General features: G+C 39.7%; 2 protein-coding genes across 7 annotated transcripts in view; one reads left to right on the forward strand and one right to left on the reverse strand.

Annotated features, from left to right (window-relative positions):
* ABCB11 (ATP binding cassette subfamily B member 11) overlaps nt 1-17,932 on the reverse strand; it is a 72,219-nt gene that overhangs the window by 44,592 nt on the left and 9,695 nt on the right. Inside the window, exons 1-2 of one of the 2 annotated variants that reach the window (XM_063340311.1) lie at nt 7,801-7,925; nt 3,874-3,976 (exon numbers count right to left, since the gene is read on the reverse strand). In XM_063340311.1, the coding sequence (XP_063196381.1) occupies nt 3,874-3,949 (76 nt within the window). In that variant the 5' untranslated portion in view covers nt 3,950-3,976; nt 7,801-7,925. Of the gene's footprint in view, nt 1-3,873; nt 3,977-7,800; nt 7,926-17,932 lie in introns of those variants that run through there. The other variant, XM_063340312.1, reaches the window with a different exon arrangement.
* The window catches only part of DHRS9 (dehydrogenase/reductase 9), a 31,406-nt gene that overhangs the window by 10,279 nt on the left and 3,195 nt on the right, over nt 1-17,932 (forward strand). For 3 of the 5 annotated variants that reach the window (XM_063340317.1, XM_063340320.1, XM_063340319.1), the window contains 3 exons: nt 10,724-10,816; nt 14,856-15,203; nt 16,898-17,156. In XM_063340317.1, coding sequence (XP_063196387.1) covers nt 14,885-15,203; nt 16,898-17,156 — 578 coding nt within the window. In that variant the 5' untranslated portion in view covers nt 10,724-10,816; nt 14,856-14,884. The remainder of the gene's footprint in view (nt 1-10,723; nt 10,817-14,855; nt 15,204-16,897; nt 17,157-17,932) is intronic. The other 2 variants (XM_063340321.1, XM_063340318.1) reach the window with 1 other exon arrangement.

Genomic DNA, 17,932 nt, shown 5'->3' on the forward strand with positions numbered 1-17,932 from the left:
CTCCTTTTGGGGGTTAGTAAGATAACTTTATTTGGCTTTAGATAACAATGACTCTGCTGGTTTTATTTTGCTCTCTTTGTTACTCAGGGATGGTAAAAAGAAAAGATTCTTTCAATAAGGACATGTGTCTATCCCAGGAAGGTTTTAATTTGTAAAATTATTATTACAAAGAATCATTTGGGGTTAGAAAAGAGCTGGTTGTGAAGGAAAAGGAAACATCTCTGCAGTTTTTTGAAGTTTGACAGCTGGTAACAGCTGTAATCATTTGAAATCACTCCTAGAAGATTCTCCAGGGCTTATTGGAAAAGATAAGGTTTAGAGAAAGCTTCCTCTGCAGGCTCATAATGCCAAGTGTTTTGCAAAACATGAAGGAACTGGCTACTGGGAGGAAAATGGGAGGAACAAGAGAGTCTGGTGAAATAGCTTTCTGAGTCATATCAATTTAGAGAGCAAAATAAGCATTCTCCAAAGGTGAAGAAATCCTAATCTATGAACTTGAAGAGGGAAACAAGAGTACATCAACGCTATTCAAGAGTGCGAGGAGCTGCGGGCCAGCTCTTGCAGGCCAGCAGGTTTTAAGCAGGAGGAGAATTTTGAATGACATTGTCTGTGCTTAATTTTAAATAAAGAAACAGACAAGTAACAGATCACACTGCTAAATTGAAAAAGTAGATAAAGAGAACAGAACATGATTTTTATTGAAAAGAGGGCAGGGAAGACGAAAGAATTTATTAACTCTAAAGAAAAAGTTATAGTAACCTTTGAATGCTTAAAAATTTTTGAAAGAGGAATTAAGACATTTAAGAAATTTTCCAATTTGAAAAAAGCACAGAATCAAGAAAAAGCTGAAGAACATTGCCAAGAATTTGAGTTTTTAGTAAACACAGTAAAAGTTAAGCTTGAGGAAATCAAGTGATGAAAAATTGTACTCAAAAGGCTCCCAGCTAAAGCTGGCTCTTAACTATACCTACAGATGTGGTGTCCAAGGGTTGATCCAGTGAGGGCTAATTCTTACTAATATGTAGTTGGTTATTGAAACAAACCTCACTGGAGATTACAGAGCATGAGATCAATCAGCAGAATGCCGGTGCCAGTATGGTTTTAAAGCAATGGTGTTTGCTTTGGGAAAGGTGCTCTAGCAGTTCAACAAACTGCTCACTACATTAAGCAGAAAACACAGTGCATTTCCAAGGAAACTGAGAAAACAGAGGCAAACTCACTTGGATAGACAAAAAAAAAAAAAACCAACTGTGAAAATAGGAAGAGCTTTGTTCCCAATAGAAAGTCTTTTGCCAAAATCCTCTAACAAGTAAAAGTGACAAGTACATAAAGGCAAACTAAGAGACAAAAAACAGCCCCTCAAACCAGCTAGATAAATCTGGGCAATCTGGGAGAAGTTCTAAGTAAATGTCTGGAAGAGACGAACAGTCTTCTCTCCCAGAAATAGAAGGACATACCCTTTTACCTATTCACTCCCTTTTCTCGTCATTCCTCCCCCCTCTCCACCAGTATTAGAGCCCACAATGCCGCATGCATTGAAACTGCCTTCAGCTAGCAGCCTAAGTGAGAAGTTTTAAAAACAGAACAGAACACAGCAGGGGAGGGGAGGGGGGAAATCTGTATTGCTTCAGCAGGCAGATGGCTGCTCACTCCAGCAGGATGCAGAGCAGTGTGCTGCGGCAGCAATACACTGGGGAGAGAGCGGACTTTCAGAATACATTCACATTGGTTTCTTTCACAGTCGTGGAGCTGAGGTTGCTGCTGCTGTGTTGCAGACTTTAAAATCAGCTGCAGAATCTAGCATGCCGGCTTTGATTTTAAGAACACATTCAAGTTATTTGACGAATGATTTTCTACACTATCTTCTTACCAGCTGTAACAATGGATTTGGGGTTCCTAACAAAAACAGACCTTTGAATCTGTTGAATAGGAGATTATCTAGTCTGGGAGAATAATCCCAGCAAAGTGACAGAGATTTGATGAGGATGGTTAAAACCAAAGGAATTATCTGGCTAACACAGAGAGACAGAAGGTGGGAACATAACCGTAACACCTTCTATACATGAAGCTTTGTTCAGTTTCTAATGTCAGACCAAAAAAAGCACACACGCTGTCTTCTAATGGAACAGCTGCTTTTATGTTTTCAGGTATCCGTCAATCTCTGCAAAGACAACCACAATCAAGGCTTAGTCCAAGCTCAGACTGAATACTCCAAATGTGTTCAAACTCTACGGTTATGCCACCAGTCGTAGGAGACATCCTGTTACAGATAAAGATTGGAAGGAAATCCCAAACCCAAACACAAGGAATGATACTAGATTTGAAAGACAGATGTAGCATCAATCAGCAACGATGAAGCAACTGCTAAAAATAACAACAGACGTCACAGATCAAGTCATAGCTGGGGCACTCTGCTGCCATATGGCAGGGAGAGAGGCTTGAAGAGGGCTCTCTTATTAAAAATCAGTCTTGAAAAATTTGACGATTGTCTGAGATTTCATGACATACATGTTTCTGTGAAGAATTTTGCTGCGTGACACAAGTTTTAACAAAAGGTAGAAGTATGGTTCCCATGGAACAAAAGAGGCTGAGTCTGGACTGCCTTAAACCTGAGCTGTTTAGGTTTAGGCAGGAGAAAAAAATTCACTGTGACAGTCTAGTATGGTTTGTTTTGATTTCTTTTTGTTGGTGAAAAGTAGTTCCAGAGAGAGGGACTGTCTTTCAATATGAGTCTCCAGTTTTCTGGAGGTAATCTGTCATAAAGTATTTCAAGTGAAGTAAAGCTGCATAGTCTTTATCACTACCCAGCGTGATTGTTCTAACAATACATCTGATGAATTAAAAGGAAAAGAAAAAAAAAAGAGAACCCATGATAAAAAAGCATCCTTCCTTCTCAAGCTGTATTTTTTTCAGAGCCAACTTGAGAGCAGCTGTTTTTGTGATGAAGCAGGTGAAATTGAGAGTGAATGTCACATTTGTTAAACCCATTAAGGCCTGTGTTTATAACAGAGGCTATTTTATGCATGGTCTGAAGCATTTCATTGGATCTTAGGAGAATGTTTTAATGAAAGCTTAAACGCTTGCAGATTAGGTCACAGCCATCAGGGAATTTGAAAATGCAAAACGTAGTATGCTTAGGGAACTCGGGTGATATCTGAGTGCAGGAATCCTTTTGTGAACCCTTTTTACTCTATGTGAGGAGCATATCTGTTGCACTGTATTGCAATTCATCTTCCATTATGTGATACTGTTTTGCTTTCCTTTGTATCTCACATTCAGTATAAATATTTAATATCTCTCTCTTTGCCCACTTTTCTCAAGTCTTATAAACAGAACTCAAAATATTTAGAAGTTTCTCTTCCTTGACCCTTGCCAAATTTGGATTGGCAAAATGGAAAAGTGCACCCTGCAAAGGAAAAATGGAAGAAAAAAGGAAAAGCTCTGATGAGAAGAAGGAATGCAGCTATTCTCATAGCAATAGCTCATAAGAATTCTGCCTCGTATGACTACAGATATATGTGTTTGTTGAAAGCAGCTCTAGAAACTACAGAAGACAGAACTTTTTATTTTTTCCCTAGTAAAGGCCCTTTACTTGCACACCAAAGTGCTGAGTATAAAAAACTAGGTCGATATTGTGAACTTGTAGGCTGATAAGTAAAGATTGTCCATAAGTAGGGATTGTTCTATGTAGTTTTTAGGGAAAAGTTGCTTTGCAGGCAGCATATCCATAGCAGCAGGTACCACATAACTCTATACTTATTCCACAGAGTATTTTCTTTGTATTCTGTAGACTATTTGCTCCACATAGGCCACCCACCTCTTATTTTACATGCTTTATGAAATAAGGAGCTGACTGAAGAATAAACTTCTTACTTTTGCCATCCAAGTCAAAAGCATAGTTATCCTCTCCCAATCTCTTGATGCTACGCAGAACAACAGGGTCAGACATGATGATTAGTTACTTAAATCAGAAGTCCTGAAGAGAGGGGAGAAAAAAAAAAAGAGTATCAGCATACATTTCTCTGTGAGTAGACGACAATATTAAGTTAAACTCCTGCTTACCTCAGTTTTGCCCTCATTACCCCAAGGCAACGCCACCGATTACAGCATAAGATATTACAGAATAGATGTCCCAGAGTGAAACTACAGAGTAAAAAAACACCTCAGAGAAACATGCCCGGCTCACCCCTAAGTGCAAGGCCTCTAAAGGCTTCAGCGCCTCCTGCCTCAAGTGGCGGCTGCTCCACAGAGCTCTGCAGCCCGCTGCAAACAACCCTGTCACCATTCATGGCTGTATTAAAATAAACTACTGCCTTTGTGCAGGTGACATCCATAGTTTAGACTGAGATATTAATATGACAGATCCTGCCTCAGTTATGAGGGAGCATCAGGCAGGAGACCTGCCCCTGCCTTGTCCCATCCCAGCTGGCAGCAGCCAGCAGGACCATACCAGGGGGACAAGAAGGTTGGCTGGGAGCAGGGGGGACACCCTAGGGCCACACTGACATCTGCAGCGTCACCACCACCAGCTGCACTCCCACAGATCTTGGCTGGGACAAGTTGCCCAGCAGACCTGCTCCTCTGGACAGGTTTATTCCCAACTAGTCACATTGACATGCTAAGCAGATGTTGTACATGAGAAGAAATGAGACAAAGTTAACATTTTTTGTTAAAGAAGAACTTTTGTGAGGCAAAATCTTCCAGTAGTGCTAGTTTTGTCCAGATGGGCCTGGCATCCAAGACGGCACCTGGGCAATAGTGCTGCAGAAACCCTCCCAAAAACATGCCCTTTCATAACCAAAGTCATCTCATCCAAACCTCTGATTAATGTAATGTACCCCAAAGTCTAGTTACAATACCTTACAGCAGTCATTAAACATCAACATTTGTATGTTTATACTTCTGTATAAACCTCTCACAACCTATCATTTTTAGCATATTACAACACATTCAGATATCAAAGCTTTAACATCTTTTACTCAAATAACACAGGAAGTAATCTGTGTAAAATTTCCACAGATTATTTGTGTTACACCACCTGACTTTCCAGCCAGGTGAGTTTTTACCCATTTAGCCCTCTAAAGGAACCACTTCTTTTCCGCTAGTGGTATTAAAACTACCAATCTCTTCCTATTGGCAACAGCTGTGTGATTAGCCACAGCCAGGCAGTCCTTACAAGTGGGAAGGGCTGAAAAGAAGCTTGGTTCTGAAATTACTGGAAGGTGAATGAAATACACCCATTCCTAGATCCAAATGGAGCAACATAATAGGAGCCAGTCTGGTGGTTCAGGAGGTATATGTGACTTAATAATTTAACTTCCCATAAAGTCTCAATCTTTCACTTGTGTTACTTTTCCCTCCAAATTGGCTTTCAAGAACTGCTGACTCCCAACCAAACCCTTCTCTTTTTTATCCTCTCCTCCTGAATTTATGTGTACATCTCTTGGCACATCACTGAATCATCAGTAGGTCAGGCTGGAAAGACCAAAGTCTCTTGATTAATTCTAAGCATCCATGGCAAAGTTCAATTATTCTTGTATCATTTTAACTGATGTTTATCAAAGATGCCTGAAGAACTCCCTAGGCATTTAGTGCTTCGCTATCTTTATTGCTAAAATATTTTTTTCCTAATGTCTAAACCGAATCTTACCTGTCATAATTTAAAACCTGTCTTGTGCAATCCACCAAGGATATGGAACATAATAATTCCTTTCCACTTTGTAAGTAGGTTGTATTTATTTAAATAATACGAGAAAGTCTCCCCCTTCAGATGAGGAAAGCAACTCATTCAGTTTTCCTTGGTAGGGTGTATTTCTAAACCTCTGATAATTTCCACTGCTCTCCTCTGGATTCTAGTATATCTTTTTTGAAGTGATGAGTGCGTAACAGCACTACAGCACAAGTTTTACCAACGCTGAGCAAAGGAGAAGGATTATTTCATGTTTCATGGATTATATTCCTGTTTATGCAACCCAGTATGACATTTGGTTTTTTAACAGAAGTAACACATTGTTGGTTCACGTTCAGTTTGTAATCCACCAAAGCCACTCATTTTTTGCAATTTGCTACAGAGCCAGTTGGTTTCCAAACTATATTTTCACAGTTGATTAATCATGCCTGCTATTGTCCATATTTAATAGCACCTTTTTACCTGTTTGTTAAGGGTATTTTGACTTCTAGTCCTGTTCTTCAGCATATCTACAGTCTGTCCTCCTTTTATGTCATGATCAAATTTAATAAGGGTATTCTCCATTGTGTAATCCACATCACTATCAATATTACTGGGTTATGCCAGAATCAAGACAGACCTCTGCAGAACTTCAATCACTACATCCATTCATTTGGACATTGGTTTACGGATCGCTACTCTATGGATGTAGTTTTTCTTGCCTAAAAGTTTCTGATGAGCAGAGACAACTTATTCATCTGCAGGTCCGTAAATTCTGACCCCCTCACTTTCTGTGACCCGCTAAATTGGTACTCAAATTCTCTCCTTGAGTAAATGTGTAAAGCCAAATCACCACTGCAATAGCAAAACGTCTGTCCAGGACTAGAAGAGTTACCTACAACATAAAATCCCAGGAGCTTTTAATTCGTCCCCACATACAGTGAAAAAATTTACAATCTTAATCATAATTTTTCCATTGTCTGAGACAGGTGGCAAATGGGCTGAACAAGCTACGGTACTTCCTTAGTTAAAGTCTCTATTGTGTGCACATTTCCAAGTTCTCTTTCTGCTCTTTTATACAACAGAGAAAGCATGTAACATCTGCTTCTGACCAGAAAGAAGAAAGGAAAGCATCATATACGTATCACTGTTTCACATGGGACCTACCTACTAATCATTAAATTTCATTTCAGCTGGATTTGCATCAAGCATATGGAAAAAGATTTAAGTGCTTAATTTGCAGATTTATATTGATTTATATTTGCAGTTTATATTGAAATAAATGTAGCTTCCCCAAAAGAGCAAGTGTATATTCCTGGCAGCTTTAAGTCCCCTGAGATTACGTTTTCACTGAAGAGGAGAGTAACAAATTCCCCCAGGTGGAAAAAAAAATTCACTCACTTCTTCAGAGAAAACACAGAGTTATTCTGCTCCCTGCCTCCTGGCTTTTGCTGTGTCTGATCCATTGAAATAGTCTCAAACAGACGATCTCCAAAAACTATTTGTTCAAATACCCCTAAAGTTCCAGCAGTTTCTTAAGAAAAAGAAAGTTTCTCAGGAGCTCATTTTTGGCAGTTTTGTCAGTGATCATATTCTCAGGACAATTTTTTTATATGTGTCAATTCAGTTGTGAGGTTGGAGCTGGAGATCTGAAAACACAGACTTTAAGGAACTCAAAATCCAGATTTAAACAAGTAATACTTGAAAAATGCTAACAAAGGAACATATCCTATAGAATGAAGTAACATTAGGACCTGATCCAAAGCTCTTTGAAATATTTTTCAAATCATACCTTTATTCAGATTAGATCTTTATTTAACATAAAGGGGGAAAAAATGCCAATGAAAATTGGCCCTGAAAGCACTACCACTTCCTCAGATATTAATGATAGCATACATGCAGAAAGACATTTTGCTTCAAAACAGAACTTGAATGTCTTATTCTTCAAACAGTCCTATTCCAAAAAAACAGAACAAACCAAACCAAAACAACCCAACCCAAAACACTAACTGTGCAAAGGGAATTTAGCATTTATCTGAAATTGTTCTGAAGGAAAAATACAGGGACCTTTCAGTTCAGGAAGTTTCATCAGTTAACTCTGAAACATTAAACATGATAGATTTGTTACTCACCCGTGGCTGTGAAAAATCATGTATCATAGAACAAATTGCAAGGATCCTGTTCAATTAGTCAGTGAAGCACCCAACCATTTCCCATCACGTTTTCATTATTCTAACCCATTTGTCAGAACTGAATCTTTAAACTGGGCATTGGCTATTTGCACCTGGGTCAATAACCTTGCAGTCACAATGGTTACAGTTCATTGACATCTAATGGAGAGTTTAAATTTGACTAATGTAATCTCACAACATAAAGTCAGGGCACTCGGAAAGCAATTACACACAAAGAGATCAGACTGTTCTCTGGGGAAAAAAAGCTCACAATGATTGTACGGGAACAGATTATCATAGCATTATTTTATCAGCATTAGTATAGAATTACTTTATTAGCCATGCAATAATTTAGTATACACTACTGTCCCTGCAGTAAATAGCAACATCAGCTGAATAATATGAAAATTGGTTCAGAGATTAAGCTAAACTCAGATTAAAAACTTGCTGAAAAGCTTTGTTTTCTAACCCATAGCTTGTCCCTCTCCCCACTGCTTCTAATATTTTACCATTCTTTCTTTAAAATGAAGATCTTACAACCTGGAAGCTCCTGAGTAGTAGTGAACTTTCACCGGACATGAGCCCTCCATGGATTTTTCAATAAGGGACATTGGTGAGGACAATACTATGACCTCAGCCAATGTCACCGCAGTTTAGAGTGAAATGGCAAACATGTTTGGTTCCCCTCTGAAATCACGTCCTACTGCAGAAAGCCCGGAGTGATAGGACAAGGTAGAAAGGCAATGCCTTAATTGTAGTAACTGTCAGCTCTCCTCAAATCTTCTCTGGTCTCAGATTTTCCATGATAAATCCTGATGCACAAAAGTGCATCACAATTAAATGTAGTTAACGAGAACTCCATTTTCCTCATTACCATGTTCACAGTAACAGCATAACCAAATAAAAACCTGTTCGTCTTCTCCCATTTTCTTAATAAAAAGAAGTCTACAATCTACACTAGTGTACACAGCATAGCTTTGAGAATAACGCTATCTGAGATAATGTCACAGTGATAACCACCTTGTGAACCACATCATACAGCTACAGAAAAGAAAATAAAATAGTTACTTGCAGTGCAGGGCACAGGAATGGAAAGGTTGGAAGGAAAATATATACGGTGGAGCAGAACTCTGCTTTGCCTCACTCTCCCCTGACAGCTTCTTCAGGAGCAACATGGCCAAAGGTGATGCAATGCCTTTGCTTTTCAAGGTACTGGAGCAGACCTCACACTTAGCATGCAAGGAAGTCCAACATCTCCAGACAATGCTTGGCTTGCCAGAGGCAGAATACAGTTTTAGCTTTACTCAAATTACTTCAGTCTTTTCACTTCAGGACTTTGCTCATCTAAGCATTCATAAAGGGTGTGCAAAGGCTGTTTCACCCTGCTTAATGAAGTAGATTAAGGCAGTGATGAGTTGGATCCAAGACCACAGAGCACCCAAGCCTTTTTGAAGGGCTCTCCTCCCTTCTAAACCTCCGTTTCTCTCAACTCATCCTTACAAAAAATCCTGAAGATTAATAAATTCTGACCCGACTTTATGACATGAGCCATAAAAGTGAATCTATGCTGAAAAATCATCTGTCTGTGTAGGGCAAAGTGGAGAACATGAAGCACACAATTTTGGTCCCCCTCCCACAGTCCCCTCCTCCTTTTTCAGCTACTGGTGGAAAAACTAGACAAATCCACTCCATCTCCTCAAGCCCTCTTGTACTTTGTTTCCTTCTGGTGTCCTGGGAAGGGAAAACTCAGTTTCTGTTGCTAGAGTCAGCCCTTCAGTGAGTGAAGAATTAGCCGCTGAATTAAAATAGTAGAGAGCAGGAATTCAGTAAATCAAGGAGACTGAGGACAGATGCTTCCATCCCTGCATTCTTGTAGGGGACACATGCAAAATCTCTGAATTTTGGTAAGTTATAGATACTATTTAGTTCATGAAAGATGGGCAATACTGTCAGGATAAGTCCCCTCAGTCATGGTCTGAGTTGAAGGGAAACATTTTGCTTACAGCTCACGTCATTTTAATACCCCTTTGCACAGGAAGAAAAAGATCACAATTCATTGAGCCAAATGCAGTAAAATAACTGCTTCTTCCCTCAATTGGACTAGCTGTTTATTCCAGCATATTACCACTCCAAATGAAGGTATCCTCTCATCTCTGGATTTTTTCCAACAGTTCATAAGAGCAAGTGAATGAAAATGAATCTTAGTTATTCCCGGAGAGATAATTTCTCAGTGAGAAATGAATGCCCATGCTCTCTTTCGGCACAAGACTCCTCTGCTCTAAGCTGTAGTCTGTAACCGATTCATCTTTATTCCAGTGTTGACAACAGCTAGTAGCAGCAATCAAATAAAATGCTTCCAAAGCTTCCTAAAGATAGCCAGAAATTTTGCAGTGTGTGCTCACAGCTATCGAGGCGTGGGCCGGCAGTTTTCCACCAGGTGAATAGACTCACTCTGCCACTGCAGGCTGAGACTGCAGATGAGCAGCTTGTTTGAGTGTTTTGCGTTAAAGTCTGTATGCAATTACAGCAGTCTGGACTCTCGTGCCTGACAGAAGGCAGTGACCAGACAGCTCTTATGCTTCATTAATTTATTTTTTAACCATTCATAGCCAAATTTATTTCTGTAGCTAGCAAGACAGTTCCGCGGCCAAGAAGCCAGACACCAGATTTTTCTCTTGAGTATAATCCCCATCTTAATTGTGCCACTTACAGCACCTCAGAGTGTCAGAAATGTAAGGCAGAAGTGTATTGTAGTACACTTCTGTTTCTGCATGATGCTTTATCTTCCTGTCCTCTGATCTTTTGAAAAACAAAGGAAAACACTTTGTTCGCTTCTTTATTTCTCCCAGATATTGAAAATATTTTTTGTTATTTTACTCCACAGGCTATCACAATTTCTTCACCTAAATAGTACGAAGGTGAAAGTAAGGTGAACTCTAAATAAAAGCAACTCACAGCTCTCTTTTGGTACAGTAAGGTAAGGGACATTTCAAATAAAGTAGATACTATTTGCCAGCTTTGATTTTAAGAACACATTCAAGTTATTTGGCGAATTATTTTCTACACTATCTTCTTACCAGCTGTAACAATGGATTTGGGGTTCCTAACAAAAACAGACCTTTGAATCTGTTGAATAGGAGATTATCTAGTCTGGGAGAATAATGCCAGCAAAGTGACAGAGATTTGATGAGGATGGTTAAAACCAAAGGAATTATCTGACTAACACAGAGAGACAGAAGGTGGGAACATAACAATTTCTGCACATGAAGCTTTGTTCAGTTTCTAATGTCAGACCAAAAAAAGCACACACGCTGTCTTCTAATGGAACAGCTGCTTTTATGTTTTCAGGTGTCCTTCAATCTCTGCAAAGACAACCACAATCAAGGCTTAGTCCAAGCTCAGACTGAATACTCCAAATGTGTTCAAACTCTACGGTTATGCCACCAGTCGTAGGAGACATCCTGTTACAGATAAAGATTGGAAGGAAATCCCAAACCCAAACACAAGGAATGATACTAGATTTGAAAGACAGATGTAGCATCAATCAGCAACGATGAAGCAACTACTAAAAATAACAACAGACGTCACAGATCAAGTCATAGCTGGGGCACTCTGCTGCCATATGGCAGGGAGAGAGGCTTGAAGAGGGCTCTCTTATTAAAAATCAGTCTTGAAAAATTTGACGATTGTCTGAGATTTCATGACATACATGTTTCTGTGAAGAATTTTGCTGCGTGCCACAAGTTTTAACAAAAGGTAGAAGTATGGTTCCCATGGAACAAAAGAGGCTGAGTCTGGACTGCCTTAAGCCCGAGCTGTTTAGGTTTAGGCAGGAGAAAAAAATTCTCTGGGCTGGAAGAGAGCAAGCTCCTCTGTGGGACTCTGATGAGGGCAGAGGCTAGAGGAGTGGGAGGCAGCAGGAAAGGTCAGTACAGACACAGTTGGTCAGGTTGGCAAGCACCCGCATGCTGTGTCTTCATGCTTTTCTTGGCACCACAGCACTTATATAAACATGACTTAGTATTCCTTTTGTACAATGCAAAGTGAATTTTACACTGAGCTTACTGATTTTTGATTTATGCTATTAAAAATGGAATTATGTCAATCCCATGAGGTGCATATGTACATTATTTCCTTCAGCGCAGCATGACTTTTGAAAAAGTAACTGTCCTTTCCAAAGATCTTTAGCAAGTGTTCTACATGGAAACTTCCTTTTTGCACCTAAGAGCAAGAAGACTTCCTCTTTTGATGTTTGGGTTTTACGATTTTTGCTGCAAGCAAAAACCTGTTCGTTGATAAGAAGTCAATTTCCTTTTTTTTTTTTTTTTTGCAATCAAAATACATTTCTTCATACTGCAATGGGCAATAGCCCAGTGAAATAAGGAAAGTACCTCTGGGCACAATGGGGATGTTTCTTTGAAGGTGACTTTCTCTTGTTATGGAAAGTAAAAAGTCCTGATCGGTGATTGTTGGGAGGCTCCAGGTGGGAGGCTAGCACAAAGAAAGAAACAAACTCATTTCTTCTCCCATGGTCTAAATAATGATCAGAGACACTAAGTCATGGCGTATTTATTTCTTAGTCATAAAAATATGCTATACTGAAACTGCAAAATCCCGTCTGGAGTGGGTCCAGCCAGGAGGCTGGGAGGTAGGCAGCAAGGGACTTAGCTCTCGTTACTTGCCTTGTTTCTATAGTTAGCCTCTCACTATCTGCTCTTGGAAAGTATCAGAAGCAGGACATGCACTCACTTATCCCGTTGATCCTACCTAAGTTTGGCAGCCGTTAAGGATTTTTTTTTCTCCATTCCAACACTTGTGCGACTAAAAATAGCAGAGATAGCAAAAAAACCCCAAAACAAAAACAAAAAAGACACCCTGTAAATTTTAAATGCAAACTATAAATTTTATATCCAAATTAAGTGACTCAATGTGTTAAAATAAAAAAAAAATATTTCAAAAAGACATCTCTGAGAGTGCCCACCCTCTGGGCAGCTGGCTCCTTGGTCACCTCGCCTGTTCCTGTCAGAGTGGCATGTCCATGTGAGCCTGCCTGTCCCCTGTGCCTCTGCTTTCTCAACCACTCTCGAATGCCACCACTCAAATGCCTTTGGGGCTTTTGACTGACTGCCTCTTATCACTATCCTGCCTGGAAACTAGAGAATACATTTTTTTTCTTGATGACCCCTTTGGTTTGTTTCTTTTCTTGATTTGTGGCCCCTGTAAAAAATTGGAGGTAGATCTTTACACTGCAAAGCTGGGTCACTGTGGGCAGGCACTGGAGTTGTCAGTCTCCCTGGCAGGCTGGAGTTGGAAACACAGCCTGTGCAAAGCACTCTATCTGAAAACCTTGTCATTTCGGCACTTTATTAATTTGATAGAAAGTCCCACGGTCCCATTGATTAAAGATCACAGGGACCAGAAGTCAACCCTTACCTTCCAAGTCTCATGTTTGTAGATGTGCCAGTTGCCATGGCAAAAACAGACCTCGGTGAGCCTTTTCCTTCGGTCTAAACTGGCTTCTATTTTTATTTATTGACCAGATTACAGATCAGGCCAAAACTCTGTTTTCTTTATGTTAGAGAGAATGGTAATTTTAATGAGGGTTGCAGGAGAAGGAAAGCCAGCTGCTGTGCTGAGTCTGCTATGCATGTGTACATATGCCGAGGGGAAAATTTCTTAGTCTTAGCAAAGGAACTGTGAAATACTACATGGGGAGGACAGTTACTTAATCACTTCTTCATACTTTCTTCACTACTGATGCTGCAGAGGAAATTAAGCAACAAAAATTAACATCTCTGGATTGCAACTTTAACAAGACCGTGGGTAACTTCCAGCCAGCACAAGAAGCTGCATTTCGCCAGCATACGTATTTATATACACAAGCACCATGAGCAGCCCCAGGCCCTGCAATAAAAATGGAGATATGTTGAACCTCCCGTGTCAGAGCAGAAAGCAGTTCTACGTGCAGAAAATAAAAGCAGTGTTCCTGTTCTTATTATGATGCTTAAAAACATGTCAGGTGTTTGCAATTTCCTTTTAAATCAAGTTTTGCCAGAGGAGAATTTGGCAATAGTAAATGCAACTTCATTGTGTCTTGCCCTGCAGAGATGGGTTGTCTGTAAGCAATCTCTAAAAAGATCTGTACTCCTTTACGTCTATTTAGAATTATTTTTTCAGTTGATTGCTTTAGGCATCTCCTGTTTTCTGGGCCATGAGCACTTATGGAAAAGTATAGCTGAATTGTTTTCTCTAAGTGAAATATCATCCATCATCAATAGTTACTTATAAATTCACTATTCAGTCAATTGGAGTATAATCCCAGATATGCAGGCTCTTCCCAAACATATTTTGTCGTACTGATGTCACATGGCCTGAGCTTCCCTCTGGCAGGCAAAGTGCGCTGACCTGCACCCTCCTTCCTACGCTCAGGGACCCCACATACCCTCCCACAGCCTAGCTGGTGGGAATTTATTTCTTGAGAGGCAAAGTGTCAGTACTTGCCTACCCTCTTTCTTGAGAGTCCGATACTGACAACCAAAGGTTTTAGTAAAAGAAAGTGAAATATTTTTCCTGGCAAGCATTGCTTAAGTGTCCACAGCAACAAGAAAGATTCTGGGTCCCACTGATCTTGCCAGCTGGCCCCAGTCTTACTCCTTAATTTTCTGTGAACTGACACTAAGTTCAGACATTTCTGTTGATTTCCATGCAAATATTTCATTTTTGCTACTCTTTTCTAGTCAGCGTTTCTCCCAGATATGTTCAATGGGAGCTCATTGACCTGGCAACAGTAACATAATGTGCATTATTCTGTGTAACTTTATTGCAATATATCACTGGTTCTCATTTCTGCTCGAGAGGATTTTTGTTTGTTTGTTTGTTTTAACACAAAGAGGCCAATTGCGCCTGCTTCTCTGAGTAGTTGCAGTTAGTCGACTCAAGAAAAAAAGAAAAAAACCCAACCAACTAACAATCCCTTAAAAACTAGCAGTTTGTGTTTTTTCTTTTTTTCATTTCAGGAGAAAGTGTCCAGAAGTCTTCAATAAAAATGCTTTTCTACATATTACTCTTTCTTGGCATCGTCTCTCTGTGGTGGCATTGGAGGGCAAGAGACAGGATGAAGGTTACAAATCTCACTGGAAAATATATATTCATCACTGGATGTGACACAGGATTTGGAAATATGGCAGCAAAGATTTTTGATAAAAAGGGATTCCGTGTTTTTGCCAGCTGTCTGACTGAAACAGGAGCCAAAGAGTTAAAAGCTGTGACCTCGAAGCAGCTTCAGACAGTGCTGCTAGATGTGAGAGATTCAGACAGTGTTAAGAAAGTGGCCGCATGGGTGGAATCTGAAGTTCAGTCAGAAGGTGAGTGCCAGGATACCTTTCTTCTAAAAAAAAAAAAAAAAAAAGAAATAGAGTTTTCCTAAAAATACTATGCTACTTTCATAGCTTATTTTAATTAACATTTCACAAGTGTGTTTGGGTGTCCTGTCACCTTCCAGAAACAAGGAAGAAGATCTCACTAGAGGGATGGTTTATACATCTAGTTAGTGGTAGGTAAATATTTCGGAATGTGCTCAAAAAAGTCAGGCTTATCAATACATCATTGTCAGAGCAGGAATCCAGTTCCTGGAACCTTTATTGGGACTGTTTGTACTTGCATGCACATTTGGGTTATGGCACGAGTGCTCAGCACCTCCCATGCTGTCCTACGCAGCTAGGGAACAAATTAAATAAATTCTGCTTAACGAGCTTAAAGAGTTCTTATTTTAAAAATTGAATACTTATAATAAATGACTTGTAAGTAATCACTTGTTCTATCATAAGCAAAAAATACATATGAACTCCATTGAATAAATCTGAACATAAATATTTTGGAATATTGCTTGCAGACCATCTGAAAAATAGAAAAATCCTGTATCTCTGCCCCAACAAGCTGTGCAAGACAAGATACTGCTGCCCTTACTCGTGCATTAATGATGCATTAACGATGCATTAACGATGCATTAACGATGCATTATTACTGCCTGATTTCAGTAGGAGTGGTATTGCAGTAGAGTTTACAAAAGCCCAAGATCCTATGGGATGGATTCTGCTAACTTTGAGTCTTAAATCTGGTCTATTATGATGTGCCATGGTACCAATTATGCTTAATGCTAAATTCCAATCTCTATTTGACCTTCCATCTCTTCATAAAATTGCTTATAACTTGCCAAATTACTTTTATTTGAAACTGTGCTTGGTTTCAGGCCAAAAGTGATTTTTTCCCCAAGAAAAACTATGAGAAAGGTCAGACCAGCAAAAGTATTCATTCACACAACTCTAACAGCTGATACAAGAGAAGAACTGGTTTTACATTTTTGTATTTTCCCCTCCCACTTCTGAGCACTCAGAAATGCCTTTCAAATCAATCTAGTGTTTTTTCCCTGCCTCCATCTCATTTTTTGGAGCTGGATCATTTAAAAACAAGTCATTCCCAGCTCCAGTCGGGGCATGTCAGTCAATGTGAGGCATAAGTTCTCTGCTACAACAAAAATGTTAGTGCAGGGAAAAAGAATAGTGAAAGCCTTCTTTGTCACAGTTCCTTGTTTTAAAACCTTTGAGAAGGATATTTAATTTTTTTTTACTAAAAAGAGATGGTTTTTATTGTCCTGGCACCTCATCCCTTTCAGAACGAGGGCACACTTACCTGTGTCTCTGGACACTTGTACCAAGGACCAGATCTATTCCTTACACATTTCCTGTCACTCAATATAGTTGCTCTTTGCAATGCCTTGTCTTCCTCTACTTCCCTTTCTCCCACAAAAAGCCAGCACCACCCCCTGCCCAAAATGTTGCAGCAGGGAGAAGACTATGCAAAGGCTGATGGAACGTGTGGTAATAAAACCCGGACACTAGAATAAAGCTGAATAATGCAGGACATTCTCAAGCAATTCCTCCAAATCTTCATTGCCCTCTTGGTCCCTCACTGATTTTTCTGTGAAGTCTCACCCAGTTCAATTAATCTTACACATTAGATGAAAATTTGCTTCCTGACTTTCTTCCTTTTTTCCCTGCAGGTCTCTGGGGACTTGTCAATAATGCTGGGATTCTGGGCCCAACAGCTCCTACAGACTGGTTGGATATTGAGCACTTTAGAGAACCAATTGAAGTTAATTTAATTGGACTCATAAATGTTACAATAAATATGCTTCCCTTGATAAAAAAAGCAAAGGGAAGGATAGTAAATGTATCCAGTGTTGGAGGTCGCCTAGCATTCAGTGGCGGAGGCTATGTTCCTTCAAAGTTTGGGGTAGAAGGATTTAATGACAGCTTAAGGTATAACACTCATTATGAGGAAAGACCACTTTTTTTTCTGAAGGCTCACAGACTGAAAACTGGCACATGCACAATAGAAGATGAATTATAATCCTGGCACTTGGTATAAAGTTGAAAAACACCACACCCTTAGGACTAATTCTTCTTAAAAGTGCCTTTGCTCAATATAGATTATGCGACTTTTGAAGATTAAGGTCTAAAGTCTGTTGGGCACACAAGCTGTCCTCAAGTATTATTGCAGTGTAATTGGTACTCTTATAGATTCACAGCTAACCTATCTTAGTGTGCACCTAGGCCTTGAGGCAGAAGAAGCGCCACTCAAGGGAACGGAGATGTCTTTGCAAAATAAACCTAATTTTCCTAATTTAAAAGTGCACCTAGAAACTTCCAGCAGCTGCCCATCCAGAAAAAATACATACCATGAGTTACTGCATGATAGTAATTCTTGTCTAAGCTTTGTTCTTCAAAGTGTCTTCTCTAAATTATACCCATCATTAGAGAGATCTAGAGAGCATAGCAAACTAATCCTGGGGACCACCATGGCTTCTCTTGTAACACAGATGGGGAGGAATTTGTGTGCCTAAATAGATAATGTGCCATTTTAGATACTGGGACACTTAAACAGGGCTGACAGATATGAGATGTGGCCAGAAGGAAGTGTACCAATCTGGGGCATCAGCCAGGGGTTGAAAGGGATTTCCTAAGACATATAAAAGGGCTCTACATTGCATTTAGGCAGCTGACAAGCCAGATAGATAATGAGCTACTGCCAGTTG

Source organism: Chroicocephalus ridibundus, chromosome 7 (assembly GCF_963924245.1).
Source record: "Chroicocephalus ridibundus chromosome 7, bChrRid1.1, whole genome shotgun sequence".
NCBI classification, from domain to species: Eukaryota; Metazoa; Chordata; class Aves; order Charadriiformes; family Laridae; genus Chroicocephalus; species Chroicocephalus ridibundus.